The sequence below is a fragment of the Canis aureus genome, chromosome 11 (genome assembly GCF_053574225.1).
Source record: "Canis aureus isolate CA01 chromosome 11, VMU_Caureus_v.1.0, whole genome shotgun sequence".
NCBI lineage: Eukaryota > Metazoa > Chordata > Mammalia > Carnivora > Canidae > Canis > Canis aureus.
In genome coordinates, this window is record NC_135621.1 from 20,099,034 (window position 1) to 20,122,895 (window position 23,862).

The following is a 23,862-nucleotide window of genomic DNA, read 5'->3' on the forward strand; positions in this document are numbered from 1 at the left end:
GGCCAGCAGCGTGCAGGACCAGCACAGCCCCCGCTGTGGCCGAGGACCCCTGCGTGCGGGCCTGAGAGTGGGTCCAGCTGTTCCCCAGCACCTCCTGCTGGCGCCCTCAGCAGTGTTGGAGGTCCTCCTGGGTGCTGTGACAGGTGTCCTCCCCCCACCTCCCAACGAGGCTGTGACCCAGGGTCCTGGGGTGTGTAGATGCACGGCCCCGTGCTCACGGGCAGGCGGTGGATGCACTTGAGCGTGGGTTCTGCACCTGCCTGCAGAAGCTTGTGGCGTCGTCTCTAGGGTCTGCTGGGGCTGCTCTGGCAGAGTCCCCCCGCCTGGTCCGCGTGGAGCTGCCCCGTGTTGGTTCCTCAGTATCGGGTCCCTTTGCAGGGCAGACGCCTGAGCTGGGCCTGGCCGCGAGAGGCCGTGCTGGCTCTGCGCACTTGGGTCTGGGTGAGCCCAGGGGCCGGGCAGTGTGTGGGAGGTGCCCGTCAGAAGTCAGCACGGAGGCCCACAGCAGCAGGATTTGGAAGCATCTTGAAACGACTGGAGCTTTAAGAGAAGGACCGTTGCGGGGAGGGCATGTGGGGGAGGGGGCGTTCTGGCCGTCTGGTTCATTGATGGTTTAGTAAAACTTAGGATTTACCTTCTTCAAAATTTGGTCTTAGGTTCCTTGGTTTCGTCCCGACGTTTTGGCGTTAGGTGTGTAGTGAGGAGCATCTTGGCTCATCTGTGTTTTCATTCAGTTCTTAGTTGATGACCGAACGAATGGTCTCTCTGTCCTTGTGAAGCACGTTGATAAATCACGGCTCTGTCTCAGCGAAGCCTTTTGGGGGTTTTTAAATGATAATTCCCCTCCATGCGCGTGTTTTCACAAACCGCATGCATTTTAGCGTCCCGAAGCGGTCGCCCACAGCCGCTCCCCACTGTCACTCTGGTGTCTGCAGCCCTCCCCTCCGGTCCTTGAGGGGGCCCAGGGGCAGCAGGGCGTCCCGAGTCAGGAGGTGAGAGCTGTGCTCCGCGGACTTCCCTTGACGCGTCCATCTCGGGTGTGGGGCCAGCGGGGGGACCCTGTGGTCAGGCCCGGGGCCGCAGGAGGCAGCAGTTCGTGTGCGTGGCTGAGAGCGGACGCTAAGTGTGGGCGGTGGTTTGTGGAGAGTGACCCTGTCGTTCCGAGTTTCCATGGTGAAAACATGTTCTGTGCTCCTTCAAAGCTAAACTCTGAGTCTTTCCGTGTTTTAGATTAAATAGGATTGCGAACCAGGTGGCCATCCAGCGGAAGAAGCAGTTTGTGGAGAGAGCGCACAGCTACTGGCTGCTCAAACGGCTGTCGAGGAACGGCGCCCCCCTGCTGCGCAGACTCCAGTCCAGCCTGCAGTCCCAGCGGAGCACGCAGCAGGTACGTGGCCTCTGCCTCCCGCTCTCCCTCCTTCTCTCCCCACACGATGCGCCAGGCCATGCTGGCCTCTGGATGCCCCAGGGCCGTTGAAGGTTGAAGCCCTGGGCCGTCTGGGCGCCTCTCCTCTGTCCCTGCCACCTGGCATTTCTGCACACGTGGGTGACGCCCAGGGTGAGCCTGCGGGGGTGGCAGCAGGAGGGGCCCCCGCTAGGCTGTGGTCCCTGTGCTGGGCTGGGAGTTCCGGTTTTGGAAAGGTGGGAGGTGTGGTTTGTTTTTAGGGCCGAGGTGGGGAGGGAGGGAGGGTGGGAGGCGGGAGCCTGCATGAGTGAGCGGAAACGGGATTTGCTTTTTTAAAAGAACAAAACCAAACAAGCTCTTGTGTTTTGGTAAATTTGGGTTTGTAGAACCATCTGAGCGTGGAAAGCAGTTCTGGAAGAATGGATTTAGAAAGTAAGAAATTGGCTCTGTGCGATGCCACAAAAATAAATTGAGGACAAAAATGGTTCTTCGGCACTTTGCCCAAAATTCTTGATTAGCTCACTTTATGCTGTGGGGAGTGGGCAGCTTTGTAGGGAGAGCTTGTCCATGAGGCCTCAGGCTGGGAGGCCGGGGGGGGGCGGGTGGGGGGACCTGGCGCAGAGTAGAGCCGCTGGCTGCCCTCTCCCTGCCCCGCGGGGCGCATGGCGGAAGCTGTCCTTCCGATGAGTTCATGCCGGATGGCCACGCGGCCGCCCTGCTGCTGATCCTGAGCCGCCAGGTGGCTGAGTGTGTCGGAGGGGACACGGGCAGACAGGGCTGGGTGCCATGCTCCTGGGTCCACCAGGTTCCTGGTCCATGGGGCTCTGCAGGCGGGGCCGCGGTGGCCTGGAGGCAGCTCCACTGGGCCAGGCGGGCAGAGCGGCCCAGCTGAGTGTGTGGTCGTGGAGCGAATGGACACCCAGTCACCCCAGATGCCAGGAGGGCAGCTCCTGTCTCTGGCGGCCCTCCCTGGTCCCACCTGCAGGCCCGGGCCTGGTGTGGCCCTGCCCCCATTGCCCCGGCCTGCATGCTGCTGCCATTCCCAAGGACCCCTTCTTGGATTTTTTTTATTCCGTGGTGACAAAAAAAAAAAATCCCATAAAATAACACATTTAAGTGCTTGAAGACATTTTTTGGTGGATTTTAATGTCTTTCTTATCCTTTTTGAGACCCATAGCGAAACTGTAGATTCTGGGCCTCTGTGGGGTGCCCTTGGCCTTTTCCATCTCTGGGGAAGGAAGGAAGGAGCTGCTTGGAGCCCGTCCGGCCTGGTGCCTTCAGTGCTGTCTGAGTCCCGTGCCACGGGCGTCCAAGGTTGCTGGGCCAGGGGCTGCTGCGTGCGGTACTCGGGTCTACTGAAGGGGCCCCACTCGGTCAAGCTCGTGGCTGGATGCACACACACTTGAGGCCGGGCTGTGCGAATGTCCCGAGTGTGTTGGGGCCGTGGACTGGGGTGGCTCTATGCCTGTGTCTTGGGCATGCCACCCATCCTGGGGGCCTTGCGCATCCTGCACACACGGGCCTGGGGCCTCAGAATCCGCGCTAGACCACGTCACCCGGGGGTCTTTGTTAGCAATGTCTGCCTCGGTGATCTGCAGCCCGTTTGTCCCTCCTCCCTGTTGGGACAGGTGGGCCGGTGGGAGCGACCAGCCGGGCTGCTGCCTACGAAATAAATGCATAGGGACAGGAAAGTGAGGTGTGGGGGTGTTGTCCTGGGCGAAGGAGTGGCGTAGATTTGAGCTGGTGCAACTTAGATGCCGGTGTCCTGGAGAGCACTTGCGCTGACCCGCAGGGTGCGTTCCTGCGGGGACGTGGTGACGTGGTGCTCGGGAGCTCCCCACGAGGCCCGCATGGGCGCCCTGCGTCCGCCACCCTCCCAGCGTGAGCGTCCACACTGCCTTTCCCACTTCACCCCGTGAAGTCCACCCCATGGTCCAGTACACCAACGTTCCACGTGGAACATTCAAGGCTCGGTGTGAGGCTCACGTGTGTCTGAAAATCGGACATACTTGATGTGAGGTTTACTTGGACTCATCTGTCTGCGTTTCTGGGGGCCCACTCTGGGGTGGGCTGTGGGAGAGGTCGGGGGCAGCCATTCCTTCCTTCCATGGCCGACCCTCTGATGGGGAGACAGACAGACAGGACCAGCTGGCCCGGGGGTGAGGTCCCTTGCGTCCGGGCAGACGAGGTGCCTCAGGTTGGCGGTCCTGGATGCTGCTGTGCACAGTGGTCTTCGAGGAGTTGGAAGACCTAAGCTGAGCTCTTCTGGTCCGGCCCGAGCGCAGGGTCCCTGTGGGCACCTTGCTGGGGCCTTCACAGCCCTTCTGCGGAGCTCGTCCTCTGCCGTCCGCGGACCCTGGTTGGGGTGGGGGGTGGTTGACGGCAAAGCTCCTGTCTTGTTCGGCAAGGGGCAGAGCCAGCACGTCCGCCCGTTCACTGTGGTGCTTCCCTCTGGTGGCTTTAGGACCAAGCGGTCACCCTGCTGTGCTGGGGGTGGAGCCTCTGGCCATCGCCCTGGCCATCGCCCTGGCGGCTGAGGTTCACAGGAGCTGGGTCCCTCTAAGCGTCCTGCTATAGGGGCAGGGACCACTGCCTCTTGGGGTCTTAAGTGCTTGGTGGTGCCCAGGGACTCGGGGGGATGTGCTGCGGTCCTCACCTCTTGGGGCTGGCCTGCCCTGTCCCCTCCATCTGTCAGGGGGGAGATGATAAACTTGGTCTTTACAATTCTCTTTCCTGATAGCTTCTCGGCACCAGAAATCACTTTGCTTTCCTTCTGTTTCGTGGAGTCTTCTCAGGTAGATTTTTAGGTGGGAGATAAAGCTGACCTGACAGTGGAGTCTGGACGCTCAGGCCCTTCTGCGTAGGTGGAGTGCTGAGCCCGTGCCCGGGGTCGGGTCCCATACTGCAGGCGTCGTGTGTGGGGAGAGCGACCCCGCGGCCGTGTGCGGCCTCCAGCCAGGGCAGCAAATGCAGGGCAAGCACAGCTTCTGCCTCGTGGGTTTGCCTGGCTCAACGTCCTTTTGCTTGATGTTTTCAGAGAGTTTATTCAGAGTAATGGACAAGGTGATTTTCAGATGCTTTTGGGGAAATCGTTTTTTTTAAACTACTTTTTAATGTATTTCCTGGTCGCGTCTATGCAGCTGATATCGCTGTCAACTCCTACTTAATGCCCAAGACTTTTAAATAACGTTAAAAGGAGCTGTGTGATTGGCGTCTCGCGGAGCCGGAGCGCTGGCCCAGCCTTCCCATCCGCTTGATAGCGAGGAGGGTCTTGTAGCCTCATCACTGACTCTGCCCGCAGACCCTGGAGCGAGAGCCCCTGGAGCGAGAGCCGTGTTGTCCCCTGCTAGGTGCTCAGCATTGAGACGGAGTGGGGGTGCCCGGGGAGGGGCCCTGCCTGGTGTGTGGGCCGTTCAAGCTCTGTGTGATGGGGTGGGCTGGAAGCCTGCGGGGCGGTGGTCCAGAGAGAAGGGGTCTGATGAGTGTGGAATGGAATCTGACAGTGAGCGACCTGCCCAAGGCCACAGGGGTGTCGAGGTAAAGCCCCTGTGGTGGGGACGCCACCTGGGTCCAGGTCACGTGTGCATGCGGTTGCAGAAGGCGTCCTGGGCCGCTGTGGTCAGGAGGCCCCAGGCACCTGTGGGAAGCCTGCCCGGGGACAGGTGGGTGTGTCTCAGCGGAGCTGGGGTTCCAGGGCAGGTGGAGGAGCACCCCGACTGCTGCTTCCTCCGCCGTCTGCCCTGGGTCTGCCCCAGGAGCTGTGGTTGGGTGGAGGGGTGCCTTCGGCTCCCGGCACGCGGCCTTTGAGGTGCTGCCTAGATGGCCTGGGCCTGGGGCGGGGCGGGACGCGTGGACGGGAGCGCACAGAGCCTTGGGGTGGGATTTCCTGGGGTTCAGGTGCCACTCTGAGCTGGGAAGGTCTCTCTGGCCGTCGTGTGGGGCTGTCCTGGGCTGCTGTGTCCTGCCGCTCCCTGGCTTCCCCATCGTGGCCACGACGGTTGTCCCCTGCCCGCGGTCAGGGGTGCCCTCCAGCTCTTTGCTCTCTGGGGATGGTGTACTTATTTCTGAAAATCCTGGAGTGGAAATGGGTGGGTCGCGGGCTGTGTTGGGTTCGGGGGCATGTGTATTTTGCCAGGGAAGGAGGAGGTGCTCAAGTGGTGACCCCGAGCCAGGGGGCTTCACGGCTGCTGGGGCCGGACAGCACCGGCTCCCCTGCAGTGGGCTCCCGCTGCTGTTTGCTCCCCGGGCCGCTCTGTCTCTCCCCGTGTCTAGCGGGTGGGAGGCCGTGGCCTGCGACAGCCGCCCCGCTCACCTTGGCTCCACTGGCTCTGTGCTCGTGTGTGGCGTCGGTCCTCCCAGCTTCTGGGTCTGGAGCGTACCGGGCGTGTGGCCACCCCCGGGGTGCTCTGTGGGGCGAGTCCGGGCCCGCGACGTCGGCCCTGGGCCCCCTAGGGCCTGCTGCTTGGTGTCCTGGCTGGCTCGTGCGGGCACAGGGCTTCTGCGGCGGCCCCGAGTTCCCGGGCCCTGGGGTCCCCTCTGAGGGGTTCTGGCTGACTTGTGATTGATTTTCCCAGAGAGAAAACGATGAGGAGATTCAAGCTGCCAAAGAGAAGCTGAAGTATTGGCAGCGGCTGCGGCATGACCTGGAGCGCGCGCGTCTGCTCATCGAGCTCCTGCGCAAGCGAGAGAAGCTCAAGCGGGAGCAGGTGAGGCTGGGCGCCCCTCGAGCCTCCCCTGCGCAGTCTGCAGCCCCGCGTGGGCTCCCAGGGTGCCTAGGGCCGGCTGCACCTGCAGGCCTTCGCCCTGCCTCCTCCCAGAGCCTCCTGCCCTCGTCCTCGGGCAGCAGCAGGACGAGGGGGGACGTTGACCTCTGTCTGGAGGAGGCTTAGTGTGGCTGTGGGGGCAGCGTGGCCGGCCCTTGGGGGGCGGGGCGGGGCAGCTGAGTCGGCGTGGGCCAGGGCAGTGGGCGCTTGGGGGGGGTCGCCATCCCCAGAGGGCCGTGGTGAGCGTTCCAACCGAGTGCCGCATTTGGCAGGTGAAGGTGGAGCAGATGGCCTTGGAGCTGCGGCTGACCCCGCTCACGGTGCTGCTGCGCTCCGTCCTGGACCAGCTGCAGGAGAAGGACCCGGCTCGGATCTTTGCGCAGCCGGTGAGCCTGAAGGAGGTGAGTGTTCACCCGCTCGGCACGGGGCTCCCCGGCGGCCTAGGGAGTAACCGTTCACTACTAGGTGCAGGGTGTGCGCTTAGGAGTCTCCTAGCGTTTCATTTTAGCACGTTCCCTTTTAAGTGATAAAAGCAATAGGTTTCCCTGTAAAGTGGCGGGAACAAGAGGTGGGAGTCCCCCCTCAGAGAGATCCTGTCCGTGCACGGCGGCTCTCTGCCCAGATAAGGCGCACCGGTTGCTGTGTGTTCAGTTTGAGGAGTTTGAGTTGGACGGGCCCCTGGCCGAACATTGGGTTTCCGTGGGGCGCGTCTGCGCGCCGCACTGACGCTGTGAAAGAGGCACCGGTGCTGTGCGTGTGCGTGTCTCCCGTGTAGAGTAGTGGGTGTGTTAGTGGGTTATAGAGCTTGGATAAGACTCCTTCTTTGTTTGTAAATGCTTATTTTTCCTCCCCGAAATTAGGTACCAGATTATTTGGATCACATTAAACATCCCATGGACTTTGCCACAATGAGGAAACGGTTAGAAGCTCAAGGGTATAGACACCTCACTGAGTTTGAGGAGGATTTTAATCTCATTGTAGATAACTGCATGAAGTACAACGCCAAGGACACGGTGTTTTATAGAGCCGCCGTGAGGCTGCGCGATCAGGGCGGTGTCGTTCTGAGGCAGGCCAGGCGCCAGGCGGACAGCATCGGCTTCGAGGAGGCCTCGGGGATGCACCTGCCTGAGCGGCCTGCGGCGGCCCCCCGGCGGCCTTTCTCCTGGGACGACGGTAAGCACCAGCCCCGAGCACGGGCACAGGCGGGGGCACGCGCTTGCCCGCACACCGCGTCCGCACGGCCCAGTGGGACTAGAGCACGAGCCGCATATGTGACCGTATGTTTCCCAGTAGTTCATGATGAAAGGGAAGGAATTGACTTCAAAGGCGGATCTTTGACTCAGTGCTCCTAACGTATTGTGCTTATAGCACATGGTCTCCACGAGAATTACTGAGTGTGGTTGGCTTTTAACTTTTCTTTGCCACACCATGTGTGTTTGACACCCCTCGTACGTTTCTGTGGACACAGGTGTGTTTCCCCTGAAACATTAGGGACACAGTGGCCAGCAGCCCCGTCTGTAGGGGACAGCCTGCATGGGGGCGGGTACAGACCCCATCAACGTTGAGTTGGGGGCTGCGCCCTGGGTGGACCTGGATCCACTCCGAGGAAGCCTTGTGGACGTGTGCCTCTGAGACGGGGTGCGGCGGTCTGTTCACTTGTCCCAGCCCTGGAGATGGGTTGCCTTCCCTGTGCCTTGCCCTGGCCGCCGTGCCTGGTGGGCTCTGGAGTGTCGGGTCTTGGAGGAGAGGGCATGTAGGTCTCCGTGGGGTTTCCCAGTAAAGTCCTGCACCCATGTTCTCACCAGGGATAAACTCAAGGATGGGAGGTCTTCATTTATTTCTCCCACATTTGTGCGGGGAGGTGGTGGAGCTGGTGGGGTGCGTGTCGCGGCGCTGGGTGCTGCTCCCTCCCTCTCCCTTGGGTCTGCGTGGGTGCGTGGAGACCCAGGGGCTGCCTCGAGGTGGGGGGCGCACACAGGGCTGTCCCTCGTCTGCTTAAATGTATAGACGCGAAATGGTGTGAGGCCATTTTCTTTGAGGCCTCAAATAGCATATCCGTTATATGAACGTTTTTGAGGCTGTTACTGTAGAATTTTGTCAGAGACCGTATGGATACAAGCCAAGCTGTTAGATTTGGACGCTCTTATTTATTTCTCGATGCTAATGTCTCGTTACTTTTTAAGAAGCACACGTGCTTTCAGTAAACGCTTTTCTGGAGGAAGGTGCCCCTTGCTGCTGGCAGTTGTGTTGTGGTCTCTGTCTCTTCCCACCTTCCTTCCACTTTCACTCCTAGCTTTATTTTAGCTCTAAAGACTGGTTTTTTTCTTAGTCACCTTTCACTAAATTCAGGTAATTTGTGTTTTATTATCTTGTTTTGCTGAAATTAAAGTTGCTAGGGATTTTTGTAATAAATACGCCTGAAGTTGAGAGTGACCTGTGTGTTGTGTGGCCTGTCGCTGTAGAGCCAGGTGGCGGTCTGGGTCTAGAGGCCAGCGCGGACGTGGGTTGGCCCCGGCCCCTGTCTGCACAGGTCGGGGAAGTGGGTGGGGTCGTCCTCTTGGGCCTTCTTCTGACCCGGCTTCTGGTCTTCACTGGAGGGCTTGGTTTGGGCGTGCACCAGGAGAGGCGCTAGCCCTCCCTCAGTGTGCTGTGTCCCCGTGCGCCTGGCCGGCCAGCCGTGGACCTAGAAGCTTTCCTCTAGGAGCGTCTGGATGCCCAGGGGTGAAAGCTCGTGTCCCTGTGGCTGCAGCCGGTCGTGGGTGTGGCGTGAGCGTTGGAGGGGCATTTGGGGCTCCCGCGGGCGGGGCCCATGCCAGTCAGGTGGTTTCAGGGGCACCACGGGGGGGCACCGCCATGGTTGATGACTGACGAAGTATCCTTTGGCTTCAGTGGACAGGTTGCTGAACCCGGCCAACAGGGCCCACATGGTCCTGGAGGAGCAGCTGAGAGAGCTGCTGGACAAACTGGACCTCACGTGTGCCATGAAGTCCAGCGGGTCTCGGAGCAAGCGGGCCAAGCTCCTGAAAAAGGAGATTGCTGTCCTTCGAAACAAACTGAGCCAGCAGCACAGCCAGCCCCCGCCCGCGGAATCAGGTATTGGAAGCTTTGAAGAGGAAGGTGCTCAGCTGGGGCAGGAGACGGGGGAGGAAGGTAAGCACATGCTCAATGTCTGTCCTCACTGACCCCCGGGAGCCCCCACCGGGCTTCTGTTTCCTGGTACGGTTGGCGCCGCTTAAACAGGCACAAGGTTTAAGATGCAGAATAAGGCTTTTTTTCCTTAAACTAGTTAATGAAACACTATTTAAAAAGGGTAGCATAGACCTTGTACATTGTCTAGAGTGAAGAGTAGAGGTGGCTTCTGTGACAAGAGGGATGGTTCTGTTGGTCACACCTGCTGTTGAAAGGGCCGTGATGCCACTGTTGCTGGAACACTCCTCTGATAGGGTGGAAGGTGACGCACATGCTATCACCAGGGAGCAGGGGTCAGACCTGGAGCTGCTTCGTGGGCCTCCCGACACGTCACAGCACAGGATGGGAGCTGCCGATCTTCCCTGGGACATGTGTCTGGGAGGAGAGCTGGTCATCAGCCGTGTCTCTGTGTGTAGGACGTAAACGAGGAGAAACCCACCCGCCCAGTGGGAACCCCAGGGAAGTGCCGTGCTGGTGCTGGCCTCAGGTGGCTGCAGGTGGCGGGCTTTGTGCTCAGGACAGGGACTGTCAGGGGAGAACGGCAGCCCCATTGTTGGAGCATGTGGAACCTCGTAGAAGATGCTGCCCCCTCTTCCGATCTCTTACTTTTAGCAGAGAGTCTACACATTTTAGTTTTACAGGAGAGAAGAAGGTATAGTCGGGCTCCCCAGGGCCACGCCGCGGGCACTTTGGCTTGCAGTCTGGACTGTACTGGGGGCACCTGCAGCAGCGGGCGGCCCTGCGGTGTCCTGGTGTGGACACTCCACGGGCCCTGTACACCCGAGCGGTCCTCCTGATTCACTGTTCCTGCCGACCCTGTTGCATGAGGCGGCTGGTGGGGATGAGCTGCAGCCCTCGAGCCTCTGTTTCTCCTGGGAGGTGACCTCTTGTGCAGGCAGCTTGCCCTCATTCTCTGCCTGCCTGGTTTCAGTTCACTGTGCCTTTGTCTAGGCCCCCTGGTGTGGGATGCAGACTCCAGAAGCTCCCTCTTGGGGGATAGGAGCTACAGTGTGTCCATGGAGCAGAGGGGAGGCTGCCTTCTGCAGCCAGGAGCCAGGAGACAACTTCAGGCAGGTTTCACGCCCATCGTGGAGCCCGGCCTGGTGCTCCATCTCAGGACCCTGCAGTCATGACCTGAGCCCAACGAGAGTCGGACGCTTGTCTGACTGAGCCACATGGGCGCCCCGGGGCAGTTCTGTCCCGAAGAGCAGCTCTCCTGTAGGCCTGGATGCTGGTGGCCCCGGCCGTTATCCCTGGAGTGGGGTGCCCACCTTCGTCCCATCCAGGTCGCTCCTGCGGCCTGAGCTGTTGCTCTGGCTGAGCTAATCTGTCTTCGTAGGAAAACACTGTTACTTGCCCTGAAAAGAGAGTGGTCAAAGCTTGTGAACCGGTCATTCCGGGTCATGAGGGGCGTGATGGGGCGTGTCTGGAGGCCGCATCTTCCCCATCGACCCAGCCGTCTTGCTGCACAGCTCAGATCCCCCCAGCAGGCGGGCACCCCCCGCCCCCCAGCCCACATGTGCTGCCCTGTGGCGCTGGGGTCTTCTTGAAGGAAGAGTGCAGGGACATGTGACAAAGACGGGCTGGAGTCCTCGTGGAGAGAACAGCGCCCTGGCTGTGCAGGCGGGGAGAAGGCAGGCTTCGGGGAGGCCGCGGACAGCAGCGGGACCTCCACGTGGGGTGGGGTGTTCTCCTGCAAGGCTGGAGGGGACAGCCAGGAGCAGACGCTCTGGGAGCTGGCGTAGAAAGGGGATCTCATGATCCTGGTCACGGGACGAGCACTGAGAGTACTCTGAAAGATGAGGGCGTGGGGCTGCGAGGTGATCCTGTCACCTGGGCACCCGTCTGCGTTGTCACCTTGGGGGTTCTGATGGGGTTGGGCCTGCTGAGGTGCCCTCCTCAGGGGGGTCCTGCGCTCCTCCTCAGCTCTGTGTCAGCGCTGCAGGTGTTCTAGCGCGGGCGCTTCGGTCTCCGCCTCTTCCCAGAGCGTGGTCCCGGGTGCCTGATGGGCGCAGGGTAGCGAAGACAGGTGGCTTTGGGAGGACTGCGAGCCCAGGGCTTTCATGTCCTCTCTGGGACTCCAGCTGTGCTTTGGGCTCTGTCCTCGTGTTTCAAGATTGTGCCTTTCTCTTCCCGAAGGCTCCCTCAGGCTCTCTCAGGCTCCCTCAGGCCTATTGTGATTTGTATCCGAGTCCGCACAGGAGCGGGTTTGCGGCTTGCGGGGTCCTGCTTCCCCCGCATGGCACGTGGGAGCGTGCAAGGACCGGTCATGTTTATAAGAGGGCTCTTGGGGAGCACGTGCGTCTGTCGCTCTCTCTCGAGGATGAGGTGAGGAAGCCTGAGGCCGGGTGGTGGTGAGACAGCCTGTGGTCAGGGTCACGGGAGGCCAGGGCCCCACGCCGGAGCCTCCGAGCTCCCGCGCTCTGGGGTGTATGAGTCTCGTCGGGTAGCTGGCGAGCGGCCTCTCTGCAGCCACAAGTGCATCTTTAGAATTTCCAGAGCAGCTAGTGTGAAACAGGCTCCTGGTGGGAACTGCTTTGTTCTTATGAAGGAAGAAGTGGAATTTGGGACGTTGGTATTTACGTGAACAGGGCTTATTCCAGAAGGGAGTCGAGCATGGCTCGCGTGCGGCTCGATGCCGTCATTGTTAGTGGCAGCGAGTGTTTGTGTTTGTGCGTTAGCTTGTGGTGTGGGGTCGGCCCAGGGTGCGGCCGGGCGCAGAGGTGCAGCCGTGGGGCTCGCCAGGCCCAGGGTTGGCAGCCCACGTGGTGCCCAGCTGGCGGCGGTGCTTCGTGCCTGCTGACCCGAGCAGCCCGGGCCGGGCCCCGCGCACCTCCCCAGTACTCCCGTGAGCTGTCTGGGCCGAACGCAGCAGTGCAGGGTAGGCGCAGGGAGAGGAGGCCCCTGCAGGCACATCTTTGCCTTTGTGTCTGGTGAGGCGCGGGCGGGTGCGTGGGGACGGAGGGCTCCCTTGCGCCCTGCTGGCCCTCGTGGCCACCCCCGTGTTGGTGACGCCCACCTGGCCAGGGCAGAGGTGGGGGCAGGACCGCTGGTGCGGGGTCAGGGTGGGAGCCTGGCGTGAGGCCCAGGAGAGAGGCCAGAGGTGAGCCGGGGCGCTCGCTGGGGGAGGGCCCGCGGTGATTCCTCCGTGCTGGCCGCAGGTGCTGCCTGGGAGGACACGGGGCCCGAGCATGCAGAGCCCCGCCTGGCGTTGGCCACTGTGTCCGCAGCTCGGATGCCCGGGGACCCGCTGGGGGGGTGCACAGAGGGGCTCGGGTCCTGCTGTGACCTGCTGAGTCCGAGCAGGGCCCCTCGGGCAGGTTCCTCAGGACGTGGTTCTGAGACGGGAGGGGGCACAGCAGCTGTAGCTTTCCGCTTTCAGAACAACCGGAGTTACGGTACTGCCTGCTTTTGGGGCAATTTGCAGCTTTAATGAGAAGTGTGCGTAGAGAGGACGGGTACCCTCTCGGATCACGTAAACCGCTCGTCCTGGCTTGATCTCCCGCGTGTCGCAGCCCAAGCAGAGGCCTGTCCGGGGGCTGCGCCGCTGCCCGCTTGGTGCCTGGGGGCCGGCCTCCTCCCCGGCCCTGGGGTAAAGCCCTGCTCGTGGCTCTTCAGACTTCTTGTTTTGATATGAATGGTTTTAAGAAGCTTTTTAAATTACGAGGCAAAGGTAGTTTTCCAAAGACTGTTTTTATTTTTAAAGTCAGATTTAGGAAAAAGAACGTACTTTATGGGCGTTCAGAGCGTGGCGTGGAGGGTAGCCGGTCTGGGGCCTGGAAGGGAGGTTTTCCTGGTCCCGTGAGGGTCGCGCCTCAGGCGGGCACAGCCTGGTCAGAGGAGTGATTTACGTGCTCGTGTCCCCTGCTTGCTGACCACATGGCCCAGGTCAGGAGCGCGTGGGGTGCCCGTTAGCCTCCTGGTTATGTGAGACGTGTCTCTTACTCAAGGTAAGTGAAGTGTCGACTGTAGAGATGCTCCTAAAGTCGAATGATGTGCTAGTTTTGGCGTATGTGGAGGGAATCCTCAACAGCCGTTGGCAGGGTAACGTGATACACGTGCACACCTGGAGCCCGGGCACCAGGCCACCCCGTCTTCGGTGTTAGGGCAGCGCACACAGTGTAGCCTGACGGCCCGCTGCGGCCTCTCACTGCTTGCAGACAGTATGTGTGATGCTTTGTTTCCTTAATTGAATTAGTGTTTTGGTGGACTTCACATTTATAGTAAGTTTTATAATAGATTTTATAATTATCAGTTTTCAAAAATCACTTTATTTATAATTTTTTCAGGAGATAAATCTCCCCCTAAACTTGAACCATCAGATGCATTACCTCTTCCTTCAAACTCGGAGACTAATTCAGAACCACCAACCCTCAAACCAGTAGAACTCAACCCAGAGCAGAGTAAACTATTCAAAAGAGTCACATTTGATAATGAATCACATAGCACTTGCACTCAGAGCGCACTGGTAATCGGACACCCTCCAGAGCCCACCCTCGCCAGTAGTGGCGATGCGCCGGCGGCGGCGGCCTCCGCGGTGGCGGAGCCAGCAAGCGATGTAAACAGACGCACTTCTGTTCTCTTCTGCAAATCGAAAAGTGTAAGCCCCCCAAAGTCTGCCAAGAACACTGAAACCCAGCCAACTTCTCCTCAGCTAGGGACCAAAACCTTTTTGTCTGTAGTCCTTCCGAGGTTGGAGACTCTTCTGCAGCCAAGAAAAAGGTCGCGGAGCACCTGCGGCGACTCTGAGGTGGAGGAGGGGTCCCCGGGAAAGCGCCTGGACACAGGTAAATGCCACGGAGCGCCGCGTTCTCTCTTCCAGGGGTGTTGGTGGAGCCGCCGGGCAGTGCCCCCCGCCGCTGCAGTGCACGGTGGACCGTCCAGGGGCCGCGGTGGCCTGCCTGTGGAGGTGGCGCCATCGCGGGGGGACGGGGGCCCGGTGGGGTTGTGTCGCGCCCGCCGTGTGTCCCAGGACATACACAGGGGTCTGTCTGGGGCCGCGGCACCACTTTGGGCTGTAATCAGAGGGCGTTGTGACGTCCCCTCGCCGTCCTGTGGGGCTGTGGCCGTGTGTAGTGGGGTGACTTCCTGAGTGGCTGAGCGCACCGCCGGGCTTTTGTCCTTGTGCCCGGTTCATTTGCTGGAGGCTCCCGTTCACGTGTCGTGGCGCTCGCCCCCCGCGGCTTGCGGGAGGCGGCCTGTTGGCCTCCGGGTGACAGCCGAGGAGGCAAGTGCCCGCTAGGTGGCACGATGGTTCGGCCCCCTGGTTGTGCCTGTGGTGGTGCCCCCAACGCCGCCCCTGGGCAGTGTGACTGAAGGGGTGTGTCCCTTGTGCTGGCAGCCGGCGGAGGCCCGGGGCGGTGTCTGTGCTGGCGTCTGTGCCGAGGGCCGTGCGAGTTGGCTCACGGGGCACCTGTGCTCCAGCCGGGGAACCCATCTGCTGCCCCACCCTGTGTGCCCTGCGCCGCGGCCCACCTTCGTCCCTCTGGCTGCCTGGATGACTTCTGACGAGTCGTATTTTCATGTGGGAAGCTCTCAATACGTCGTGTTGATCTCGTAGCAGCTCTGTTTGCGGATGTGTGGGTGGGTTAGAGCCTTTTCTCGTCTCTGAGTTGCGGGAAGCTGCACGCGCGTTTCGTAGGCCGTCGATGGAGCTCGTGGCAGTGCTTGCGGGTCTCCCGAGGCTACCCTCACGGCCGTCTCTGCGGGCTCAGGACAGTCTGTGCGCGTGTTGTGGGCGTGCGCCGAGTCCGGTCCCCGCGTGGGGAGGTGAGCCGGAGCGCGTCGTGCCGTTGGCCCCGGGCCGTGGGCGCTTGGATGCCCTCAGGGCTCTGCAGGCCCTGGCCGCATCAGAGGGTGCTCCGCGGGCCCTGGTGGCCGTCTGTCTAGGCGGGGCTCCCACCGCCAGGGAGGCTGCCCCCAGCCCGGTGATGGTGCTTTCAGGGGCCTGTTGCGCACCATGGCCCTCGTGGGGAGGAGCGTGCCCCGCGTCCCGCGTGTGCAGGCAGGCCGTGCAGGTGTCCGGCGCTGGCGCGAGGGCTGCAGGAGCTTCTGAGAGCAGCCGGGGCGGCACTGACGGGGTGTTTGCTTTCTTGTTCCAGAGTGGCAGTAGATACGGTGGATGCATGACGAGCCCCGACGCCGCCCGGGGCGGCCCGGGAGTCCTGGTAGCGCCGGGACCTGCTCAGCACCCGGGCAGGGGGCCCGGCGCCCCCTCTGGCTCCACCTCAGCCTGGCTCCCGGCGCTCTCCGCACGCCCTGGATCGCTCGCCTGAGGGCGGGCTCGCCTCTGAGGACTCGAACTATTCTCAGCCTTCGCTTTTCCCAAAGATTCATCCGCGTGCTCCGCCTTGTAGGGGTTTTCCTGGGTCACACTGCCCGCTGCAAGGCTCCCACGTACCCATTCACGTGGAGACGCTCGGTCCCGGGCCTCCCTGCTCTGAGCTGCGGGTCGCGGCAGGCCGGGGTCAGGGCCCCGAGCCGCTCTGTCCTCTCGCTTCATCCTCCGCGACGCTCGCTGTTCCCGGCACGAGCAGCTCCTGGCCTCTGCTCTTGCGACGCCTGCTGCATGCGCGTGAGAGACACAGAGACACAGAGATAGAGAAAGACAGAGATAGAAATGCAGAGAGAGACAGAGAGATACAGAGAGAGACAGATGTAGACTGAAAGATAAACAGAGACTGATTGTGAGAGACAGACAAGGTAACAAAGAGAGACCCAAGAGATAGGCAGAGACACAGAGTGAGAGACAGAGATAGACACAGAGACTGAGAGATGGAGAGAGAGAGAAACAGACACAAAGAGACCCAGAGACAGAGTGAGAGACCGAGAAAGACGGACTGAGAGGGGGCCGTGTCCATCCTCAGGCTCAGGTTGGAGGCCAGTCTGGCCCCCCAGTCAGACTAAATGGCTTTTTCGCTGTTTTCCAGGTTCTCAGTGTAACTACTAACATGCTGGGTGGTTCGGTCTTTGGATCCTAACTCTTTTCTCTTGCTCGACTTGGACTGGAGCTCTGCTAAACGCTGGCTTTGGAACGCAGAAAGATCACTGCATCCCTGGGGTTCACGTAATTCTTGTGGAGGACGCTGCAAACGTCGTTCAGTCATCTTCCAAACACACCCCCCCCAGCCCGCGGAGGATCGGCGCAGGTGCTGGACGGCTGCCCGCTGCCCCTCCCCGAGCTGGCTGCCGCTGGCAGGGACGCCTCCTCCGCCCGCCCTGACCCTGTGGGTAGGTGTGAACGATGCCGAGGGCGGCCTTAGAGCCTGCGGTGCCTCCAGCGACGTGGACGGAGATTCCGATTCTGCCTTCAGCAGGCACAGAACTGGCCTGAAGGGACCAGCGGTTGTGGGTCGGGCGCGGGCGCAGCTGGAAGATGCGCGAATGCCTCTGCCTCCCCTCGCTTGTTGCCTCTTTCTTTCCTGGGTTTCTGGCTGGTGTCCTTTCTCCCCTTCTCCTTCCCTTACTTCCTGCCGTGCCCAGAGGGCAGCTCTGTCTCTGGTCACCATGTGGAATGTCGGCACGAGCAGGAATCAAACCCGGGGGCCTGGAGGCGGCCCCTCCGTGGCAGCCTTTCCCGTCACCGCCGCTTCGAGGAGCCGGCCTAGGCAACAGCAGCAGGGTCCTGGGATCCTGCTTACTGTGTTTTTATGGAAAGGTTGAAAAATCACCCCCAAAATGCAATTTTATTGCCAACAGGACAAATAAAAACATGTAAACAAAAAGAACGGGTGGCCCTAGCACTTGAGGCTGAGTGCAGTCACTGTGCCCAGCAGCCTCTGAAGCTGGTCCCACGTCACGTGGCCGATGGTCAGCCTGGGGAGCTGGCTGGCAGCCTGGGCGGGGGCAGGCAGAGCACTGGCGTCCACCCGTGTGTCCTGTGGGGGGTGGGGAGCAGGCCCACCGTGCTTGCTCAGCCGCTTGCAGGTGCCAGGCCGAAGCTGCACCCCGGGGGAGCGCCGGGCATCCCGCTGGCTGGTGGGTGTGAGCTGTTCACAGCGGAGCTAGCGGCTCAGGAAGCTTCTGGGGGGCTTTGCCTCGGCCACTGTTGAACGGCCCTCCCGGGAGGCCCCTTGAACACCCTCCCCACCAGGCCCAGGTTTGCCCAGGGTGTCACGCCTGTGGAGGCAGAGATGGGGGCCAGAGTCCTGGGTGCCTCCCGCTGGAGGGTACCTGCCTTTTCCACATGGCCATCTTGTGTTTTGTGTGTTGCGGCGAGCAGACCTAACTTCCAGCGTTGACAAAACGTCTTCTCCCTGAAGTAGTTGCTGAGGGCTCTTGCGTGCATGGTTTTTGCTAGGAGTTCAGGTGCCTGATGGACGCGTGCCGTTCGCGAGGGGCTCGCAGGGCCCCTCTCTGTGCAGACCCCAAACCTGGTGTCCCAGCAGGTCCTTGCAGGTGTCCCGGGCTGGGCGGGTGGGCTCCGTGGGCCGCAGCAGCCGGCGGGCGTGCCGGGGAGGGCGCGGAGGGGCCGTGGGTGTGCAGGCTGGAGCCCTGGGCCCGGCGGTTTCCTGCTGGTGGGCTGGTCTGTCGTGCGTGTGAGTCCACGGGCGTTGGGTGACATTTCCTGGGTAATAGATGGGCGCGGGTCTTCTAAGTCCCCAGGGAGGTCGACGGAGACGAGCTCGCTCCTTTCTCAGCACCCCACATTTTCGTCCTTCCTCCTAGCATCACTTGGAGAGCAGGGCTTCGGTGGGCGGCCTGGCTGTGTGTTTTGGGGCCGCGGGGGCTGCGTTTACTTCCTCCCTGGATGTGTGTGCATAGGCGGCGGGGCTGTGTGCCCTCTTCCCGGGACAGTCCGGGACGGGCGCCATATGCTCTGTGCTTGCTTCTCCGAGCATCATAGCCTGGCTGCCGGGCAAGGCGCAGCGCCTGGAGGTCGAGGTGGGCAGGTGCCCACGTGAGGCCATCCAGGGGCACAGCCCGGCTCCACGCAGGCCCCGCACCGAGCGGCTTTGTGGCGGCACGACCTTGTGGCTTGGACTGTTGCCACAGGGCCAGTTGGATGATGTCCTAGGGCTTCCCCTGAGGGCGCAGGCGGTGGCCTGGTGGCCTCACTGCTGGGTCCTGGACGCGCGCCTGCGGGACTGTGGCCCCCTTCTCAGACCTGGGTCCTCTGTCCTTCTGTCCTTTGGGCTGGGTGGGGACGGCTGTCTCTGAGTTGGGGTCTCTGCTGCCTTCGGTGCCTCCTGGGACCTGGTGGCTTTGGGGTCCCTGGGTGCTGCTGCCGTCCTGACTTGCTGGCCGGTGGTCTCAACCCCTCGGCTGCGGGACGCGATGGAGCCACAGACGTCCGGATGCCGTCACCACAGCTGTGGCTGTGACGCGGGGGTTCCGTCCACAGTGAAAACACCCAGTTTCTCTTTAGAGCCAGTGGTGCCGAGTCCCTCAGAAACAGAGCCCGACGTCTCATGAACAGAGTTGAGAACGTGTGGTCTCACTCTGCGGGCTGGGCAGCACAGCCACCCGCCCTGTGTGCATTCATGTCGTAGCCACCAGCGTCCTCCCCGTGCTCGCGTAATGTGGCTCTGCCGCTGAGAAAACACGTGTTAAAGCGGGTGAGGGAGCCCTGTAGTCTGGGCCGCTCCTCCAGACACACTTGTAAAGAACCCGGTTGAGTATTTTTTTAAGCGCGGGATTGAGATTTTTTCTGGGAAGAAAAATGGGCCTGACCCTGCGGGCATCGCACCAAGAGGGGGCAGCGTGGCCCGTCCTGTCGTGGCGTCAGGGATGTCGGGCTTCGGGAGACGAGTCTGGCTCTGAGAGTTGCCGTGATTGTAGATGAATTGTGTTTTGTTCTTGAAAATCTGAGAGCTGCCACCCCCGGTGGCTTCTGGCTGCCCCGGCCGTGTGCGCCGTGCCCGTGGTTCGGGGCCGGGGCCTGGGCTGCAGAGCCTGTGTTCTGGTTTCAAGCATCTTGAGTGTTTCTGAGGTGCGTGCGTTTCCTGCGACCTCAGCCCCATGGAGGCTCCCACGTGCGGCCCTGTTCCCGGCGAGGGGTCTCCTCCTGATGGCTTGGCCCCAGGGCGGGGGCTTCGGGTGCGCAGACCCTTTGATCTGGGAGGGAGGAGCTGGGTGCCCCCGGCTTTGCCTTGGGGAGCTGGTGCAGTTGCTATTCCAAGGGAGGCACCTTGCTGAGCCCCGTGCTGGGGAGGAGCTGCTGGTGCTGGTGCCCTCGTGTCCCTCGGGAAGCGCTGCCGTATGTCCCGCGTCGTGGGTGCTGCGGGGGTGAGGGCACGGGCATGGCCTCGGATGGGGACGGCTCTGCTGCAGCATGGGACTGAGGGGTCCGTGTGCCTGTGTCGCAGGTCTCACCAATGGCTTTGGGGGCGCACGGAGTGAGCAGGAGCTGGGTGGCACCCCTGGAAGGAGAGCTGCACCCCGACGACGCTGCGCCTCGGAGTCTAGCATCTCGTCCAGCAGCAGCCCGCTCTGCGACTCGAGGTGGGCACGCCCCGCGAGCTGGCCTGTCCCCGCCGCCCCCACCGGGGATGATCTGTCCTGCTCTTCAGGGGCCCTGTCCTGTGCTTTGTGACGTTTACCTGAAAATGGGAAGTAGAATCATTCGTAAAACATGAACAGGTTTTGGATATGTGGTTACAGTTACTGTTTTTTCCCGCCAAAGTTCTGTCCTGATTTGGGGGTGACTGGTGCAGCCCCGCCATCTGCCCTGTGGAGACCCCTTTGTAACAGGCCCCTGCGCATCCTGGTTTTTGGTCACCGGGCGGAGCCGAGGGCCCGGAGTGCTTTCTGACCGAGTTATGCTTTCCGTCCTGCAGCTTCAGTGCACCCAAGTGTGGCCGGGGCAAGCCCGCCCTGGTGCGCAGGCACACGCTGGAGGACCGCAGCGAGCTGATCTCCTGCATTGAGAACGGGAACTATGCCAAAGCGGCCAGGATCGCAGCGGGTGAGTTGGGGCCTCATCCTCCTCTGCAGGGCAGTGCGCTGGGACCCCGGTGCGGCCGGCCTCCATCCCTAAGGTGTCGGGTGGCTCCCCGCACACAGGGACACTTCGTCCTGCATGTGTCGTCTGTTGTGTGGATGGTCCCTTCCCAAGGTTCCCTGGCCATCGGACTCCGCGGAGGCTGCCCCTCGTGGCTTCCTCTGTGATTTGCAGCCTCGCGTGGGCTCCCCGGGTTCCGGCCTCTAGAGGACCGTGAGGGACCCTCTGGGACTCCTGCAGGGGTGGCCTCAGGCTGCACGGTGCCCCACTCTCCTAACTTTTCGTGCTTCCTTCCCTGTGCAGAGGTCGGTCAGAACAGCATGTGGATTTCCACCGATGCCGCGGCCTCCGTGCTCGAGCCTCTGAAAGTCGTGTGGGCCAAGTGCAGTGGCTATCCCTCCTACCCGGCCCTGGTGAGCCTCAGGGCGGCGGGTGTGGGGCCCTGGGGGCTGCCCCGTGGGGATCAGGGCACAGAGCCGTGTGACCCTGGGGCCTGGGGCCAGGTGTCCCGTGAGCACCTGCTGAGGGACATGCACGCAGGTGTCAGGATGTTGGGAAAGCTCCTTCGAAAGCCCCCTCAGGTGGGGGCCGGAGGACAGTGCTCCAGGGTGTAGCGGGGGGTGGGGGGGGCTCTCACACGTGACCCGCACGTGTTCTCCCTTGACAGATCATTGACCCCAAGATGCCGCGTGTGCCTGGCCACCACAACGGGGTCACCATCCCGGCCCCGCCGCTGGACGTGCTGAAGATAGGCGAGCACATGCAGACCAAGGCTGATGAGAAGCTGTTCCTGGTTCTGTTCTTCGACAACAAGAGAAGCTGGTGAGTGCGGGTTCCTGGGCTGCACAGGGACAGGGATGCCCTGATGGCATGTGGGGCTCCGCGTGCACAGAGATGCATGTGAGCGGCCTGGCCGTCGGGGCTGCGTTCCTGTGTCCTGCTGGACTTCTGCGGGTGGCCCAGGCCCGAGGGCACCGGGCTGACCGCCCAGTGCCCAGCACCTGGCCCGATCTCGCTCTGCCAGCTCTCCAGGCCTTGCTGCTTCCTTCCTTACCTGTTGTGGGTCCAGGTGGGGCACTCGGGCATCAGCTCCCAGACCCCTGAGCTCTGCCCGGAGGCTCTCCCTGCCTCAGAGCCCACGATGTGGGCTGTCCCCGAGCCCTCCGGAGGTGCGTGTTGGTGTTTGCATGCGCGAGGAGCTGTGCCCTTGGCTCTTCTCTGCCCGGAGAGCTCCTGTACCGACCAGGGGCTCCGTGGTGCGGAGGCGCTGTGCAGGGCTGGGCTAGGAGGTGCGGGCACCGCCAGCGTTGGCAGGTGCTGCTGGACTGGTTGTGCGGCCGTGAGCGCCTCCTCACCCCGTGGAGGCTCAGGCCCCCGTGTGCCGTCCGAGGGCTGGTTGGCCTGCTCACCGCGTGACAGTGCATGCTGTGTCCCATGTGCACGTGCACATGCATGGGCGTGTAAGCCCGTGTCTGTGCTCACTGGGCTGTCCGAGCGCTGCTGCTGCTGGAAAGCGGCGGCCCCAGGTCAGGGTCGTGGAGGGGAGGTGGCGGTGGCTTGTATGTCCCCCCGTCCCTGAGGCCCCACGTCGGGCCTCCCTGGAGCACCTCGTGTCCGCCGCCTGTCCACCCCTGGGAGCTGCCGGGCTGCTGCGTGAAGCGCCTCCAGGGAGCATTGCTCACGGTTCCTGTCTTTTCACTTTTCCAAAGGCAATGGCTCCCCAAGTCCAAAATGGTGCCTCTCGGCATGGACGAGACCATAGACAAACTGAAGATGATGGAGGGGCGGAACTCCAGCATCAGGAAAGCTGTGAGAGTCGCCTTCGACCGCGCCATGAGCCACCTGAGCCGCGTGCACGGGGAGCCCAGCAGCGACCTCAGTGATATCGACTGACCTGCCCGCCCCCCCGTGGCCTTGTCCGTAGTGGGGATAAGCTGTACATGCGTGTATATCGTTCCAGACTTAACTTATTCTGATTTCCGGGCCTGGTTCTTTCCTTCTTCCTCCCCCGGGAGGGCAGGTTTTATTTCCACGTTCTCTGTGAAACCATCCCCGTCTGGGCGCTCTGTGAATGGTGCGGGCGTGTCCCCGGCTCTATCTGTGTCCGTCACAGGCCGTGCCGGAAGGTCTGCCCGCGTCACTTTCTTTGATCTGTAGCTTTTTTTTAAAGACTTTTGAATGTTTAATAATTTTGTAAATCATACTCTTTACACGGAGTACCACTATTTAATAAGACGGGATGTAAATTTACAATGACAAATGTGTATTTTAAGAAAGAAAATGACATTATTTTGATGGTACTTTGTGGAAAGAGGTGGAGAATAAATTTATGCTGTGTACATCACTTGCAAATCACCAAAAAACACTCCGCCGCCCCCCGTGAGGGCCGGGGCAGGCGCCTCCTCCGGGTGTCGCCGTCCTCCCCGTCTGCCTCCAGCCTCCGCCCGCCTGCCCTAGCCTTCCACGGGTGTGCCTCCCAGCGGATTATTTATTGTAGAAAGTGTATTCATTTGCTTTATAATGAAAAATAAATTTGCAGAAGTATATTGATATGCATTTTTATACGGGCACATAAAGATCCAACTTGCTTTGGGAGCAGGATGTGTTGCTTGTTGTGTAAATGACTCTGGCAGTGTGTTCTTTGATTTTGTAACTTGTAATCTTTTGTTTACAATGGGGGCTTTCTGTAACTTGTTTTAATTTAGAACACTTTGGTAGCAATAGAAACTTTGGATACATTTTTGTATGGTACATGTGATGTATATAGAATTAGTACTTTATTTTTATTTTTAAGAGGTAAAGCATTATGTTAGGGGAAAAGGTAGGGTGGGTTTCCAAAAATGCGGTTTTTATATTAAAAAATAAAGTCAAGATTTGGACGGTGTGGCCACTTCATTCCTCCCTCACTCGGGTGCTGGGCGGGCTCACGGCAGCCTGTCCCGCCGGCTCATCCAGGCACGGGACATGCCTTCATCTTAAAGTTGTCATGGGATGGCATTATTTATTATTTTACCTAATCATATTTTTATTTTAAGCTGGTAGTTTTAAAATTTTTAAATGTTTTTTTTTCCCCCTTCAGTCTCCATTGTTTGTAACATCTCCATAGAAACTTGAAAATAAAACGTCTTCCTTTGATAGCTTGTCCTGTGTCTGACGGACGCTTTGTATGTGCCGTGGCCCCCCAGGCCCACCAGCCCTCGGGCCGGGACGTCGCGGGCGAGGATGCGGTGGCGAGGATGCGGTGGCGGAGGAGCCAGGAGCCACGACAGGCGGGTCCCCTGGGGGGTGCGGGGCCACGGGGAGGCCGCTCATGCTCACGCTGCGGGGACAGGGCAGGGCGGCTGGTTCCTGCCCAAGCAGCCGTGCCCCTGCCCCTGGGCCTGACGGGCGATGAGGAGGCGCTGGCCCCTGGTGGGTTGCCTCCCGGAAGGGCCCGTGCTTGCCTGGGCTGTGGGCGTGGGCACCGACTGTCCGCACCCCGGGAGCACGCTGGGCCCTGTGCCCGGGAGGTGGATCAGCCTCGCCTGCCCCCTCCCCAACGGCCCAGGACACCCCGCATCTCG

At 61.1% G+C, this 23,862-nt stretch overlaps 1 protein-coding gene across 8 annotated transcripts in view; it reads left to right on the forward strand.

The window, feature by feature from the left end:
- The window catches only part of BRD1 (bromodomain containing 1), a 36,197-nt gene extending 12,761 nt beyond the window's left edge, over positions 1 to 23,436 (forward strand). For 2 of the 8 annotated variants that reach the window (XM_077914056.1, XM_077914057.1), the window contains exons 3-13: positions 1,231 to 1,387; positions 5,980 to 6,111; positions 6,441 to 6,569; positions 7,029 to 7,341; positions 9,058 to 9,318; positions 13,647 to 14,144; positions 19,665 to 19,800; positions 20,136 to 20,263; positions 20,603 to 20,712; positions 20,967 to 21,121; positions 22,009 to 23,436. In XM_077914056.1, coding sequence (XP_077770182.1) covers positions 1,231 to 1,387; positions 5,980 to 6,111; positions 6,441 to 6,569; positions 7,029 to 7,341; positions 9,058 to 9,318; positions 13,647 to 14,144; positions 19,665 to 19,800; positions 20,136 to 20,263; positions 20,603 to 20,712; positions 20,967 to 21,121; positions 22,009 to 22,192 — 2,203 coding nt within the window. In that variant the 3' untranslated portion in view covers positions 22,193 to 23,436. Of the gene's footprint in view, positions 1 to 1,230; positions 1,388 to 5,979; positions 6,112 to 6,440; positions 6,570 to 7,028; positions 7,342 to 9,057; positions 9,319 to 13,646; positions 14,145 to 15,458; positions 16,449 to 19,664; positions 19,801 to 20,135; positions 20,264 to 20,602; positions 20,713 to 20,966; positions 21,122 to 22,008 lie in introns of those variants that run through there. The other 6 variants (XM_077914058.1, XR_013388919.1, XM_077914060.1 and 3 more) reach the window with 6 other exon arrangements.
- Positions 23,437 to 23,862: the final 426 nt, after the last annotated feature.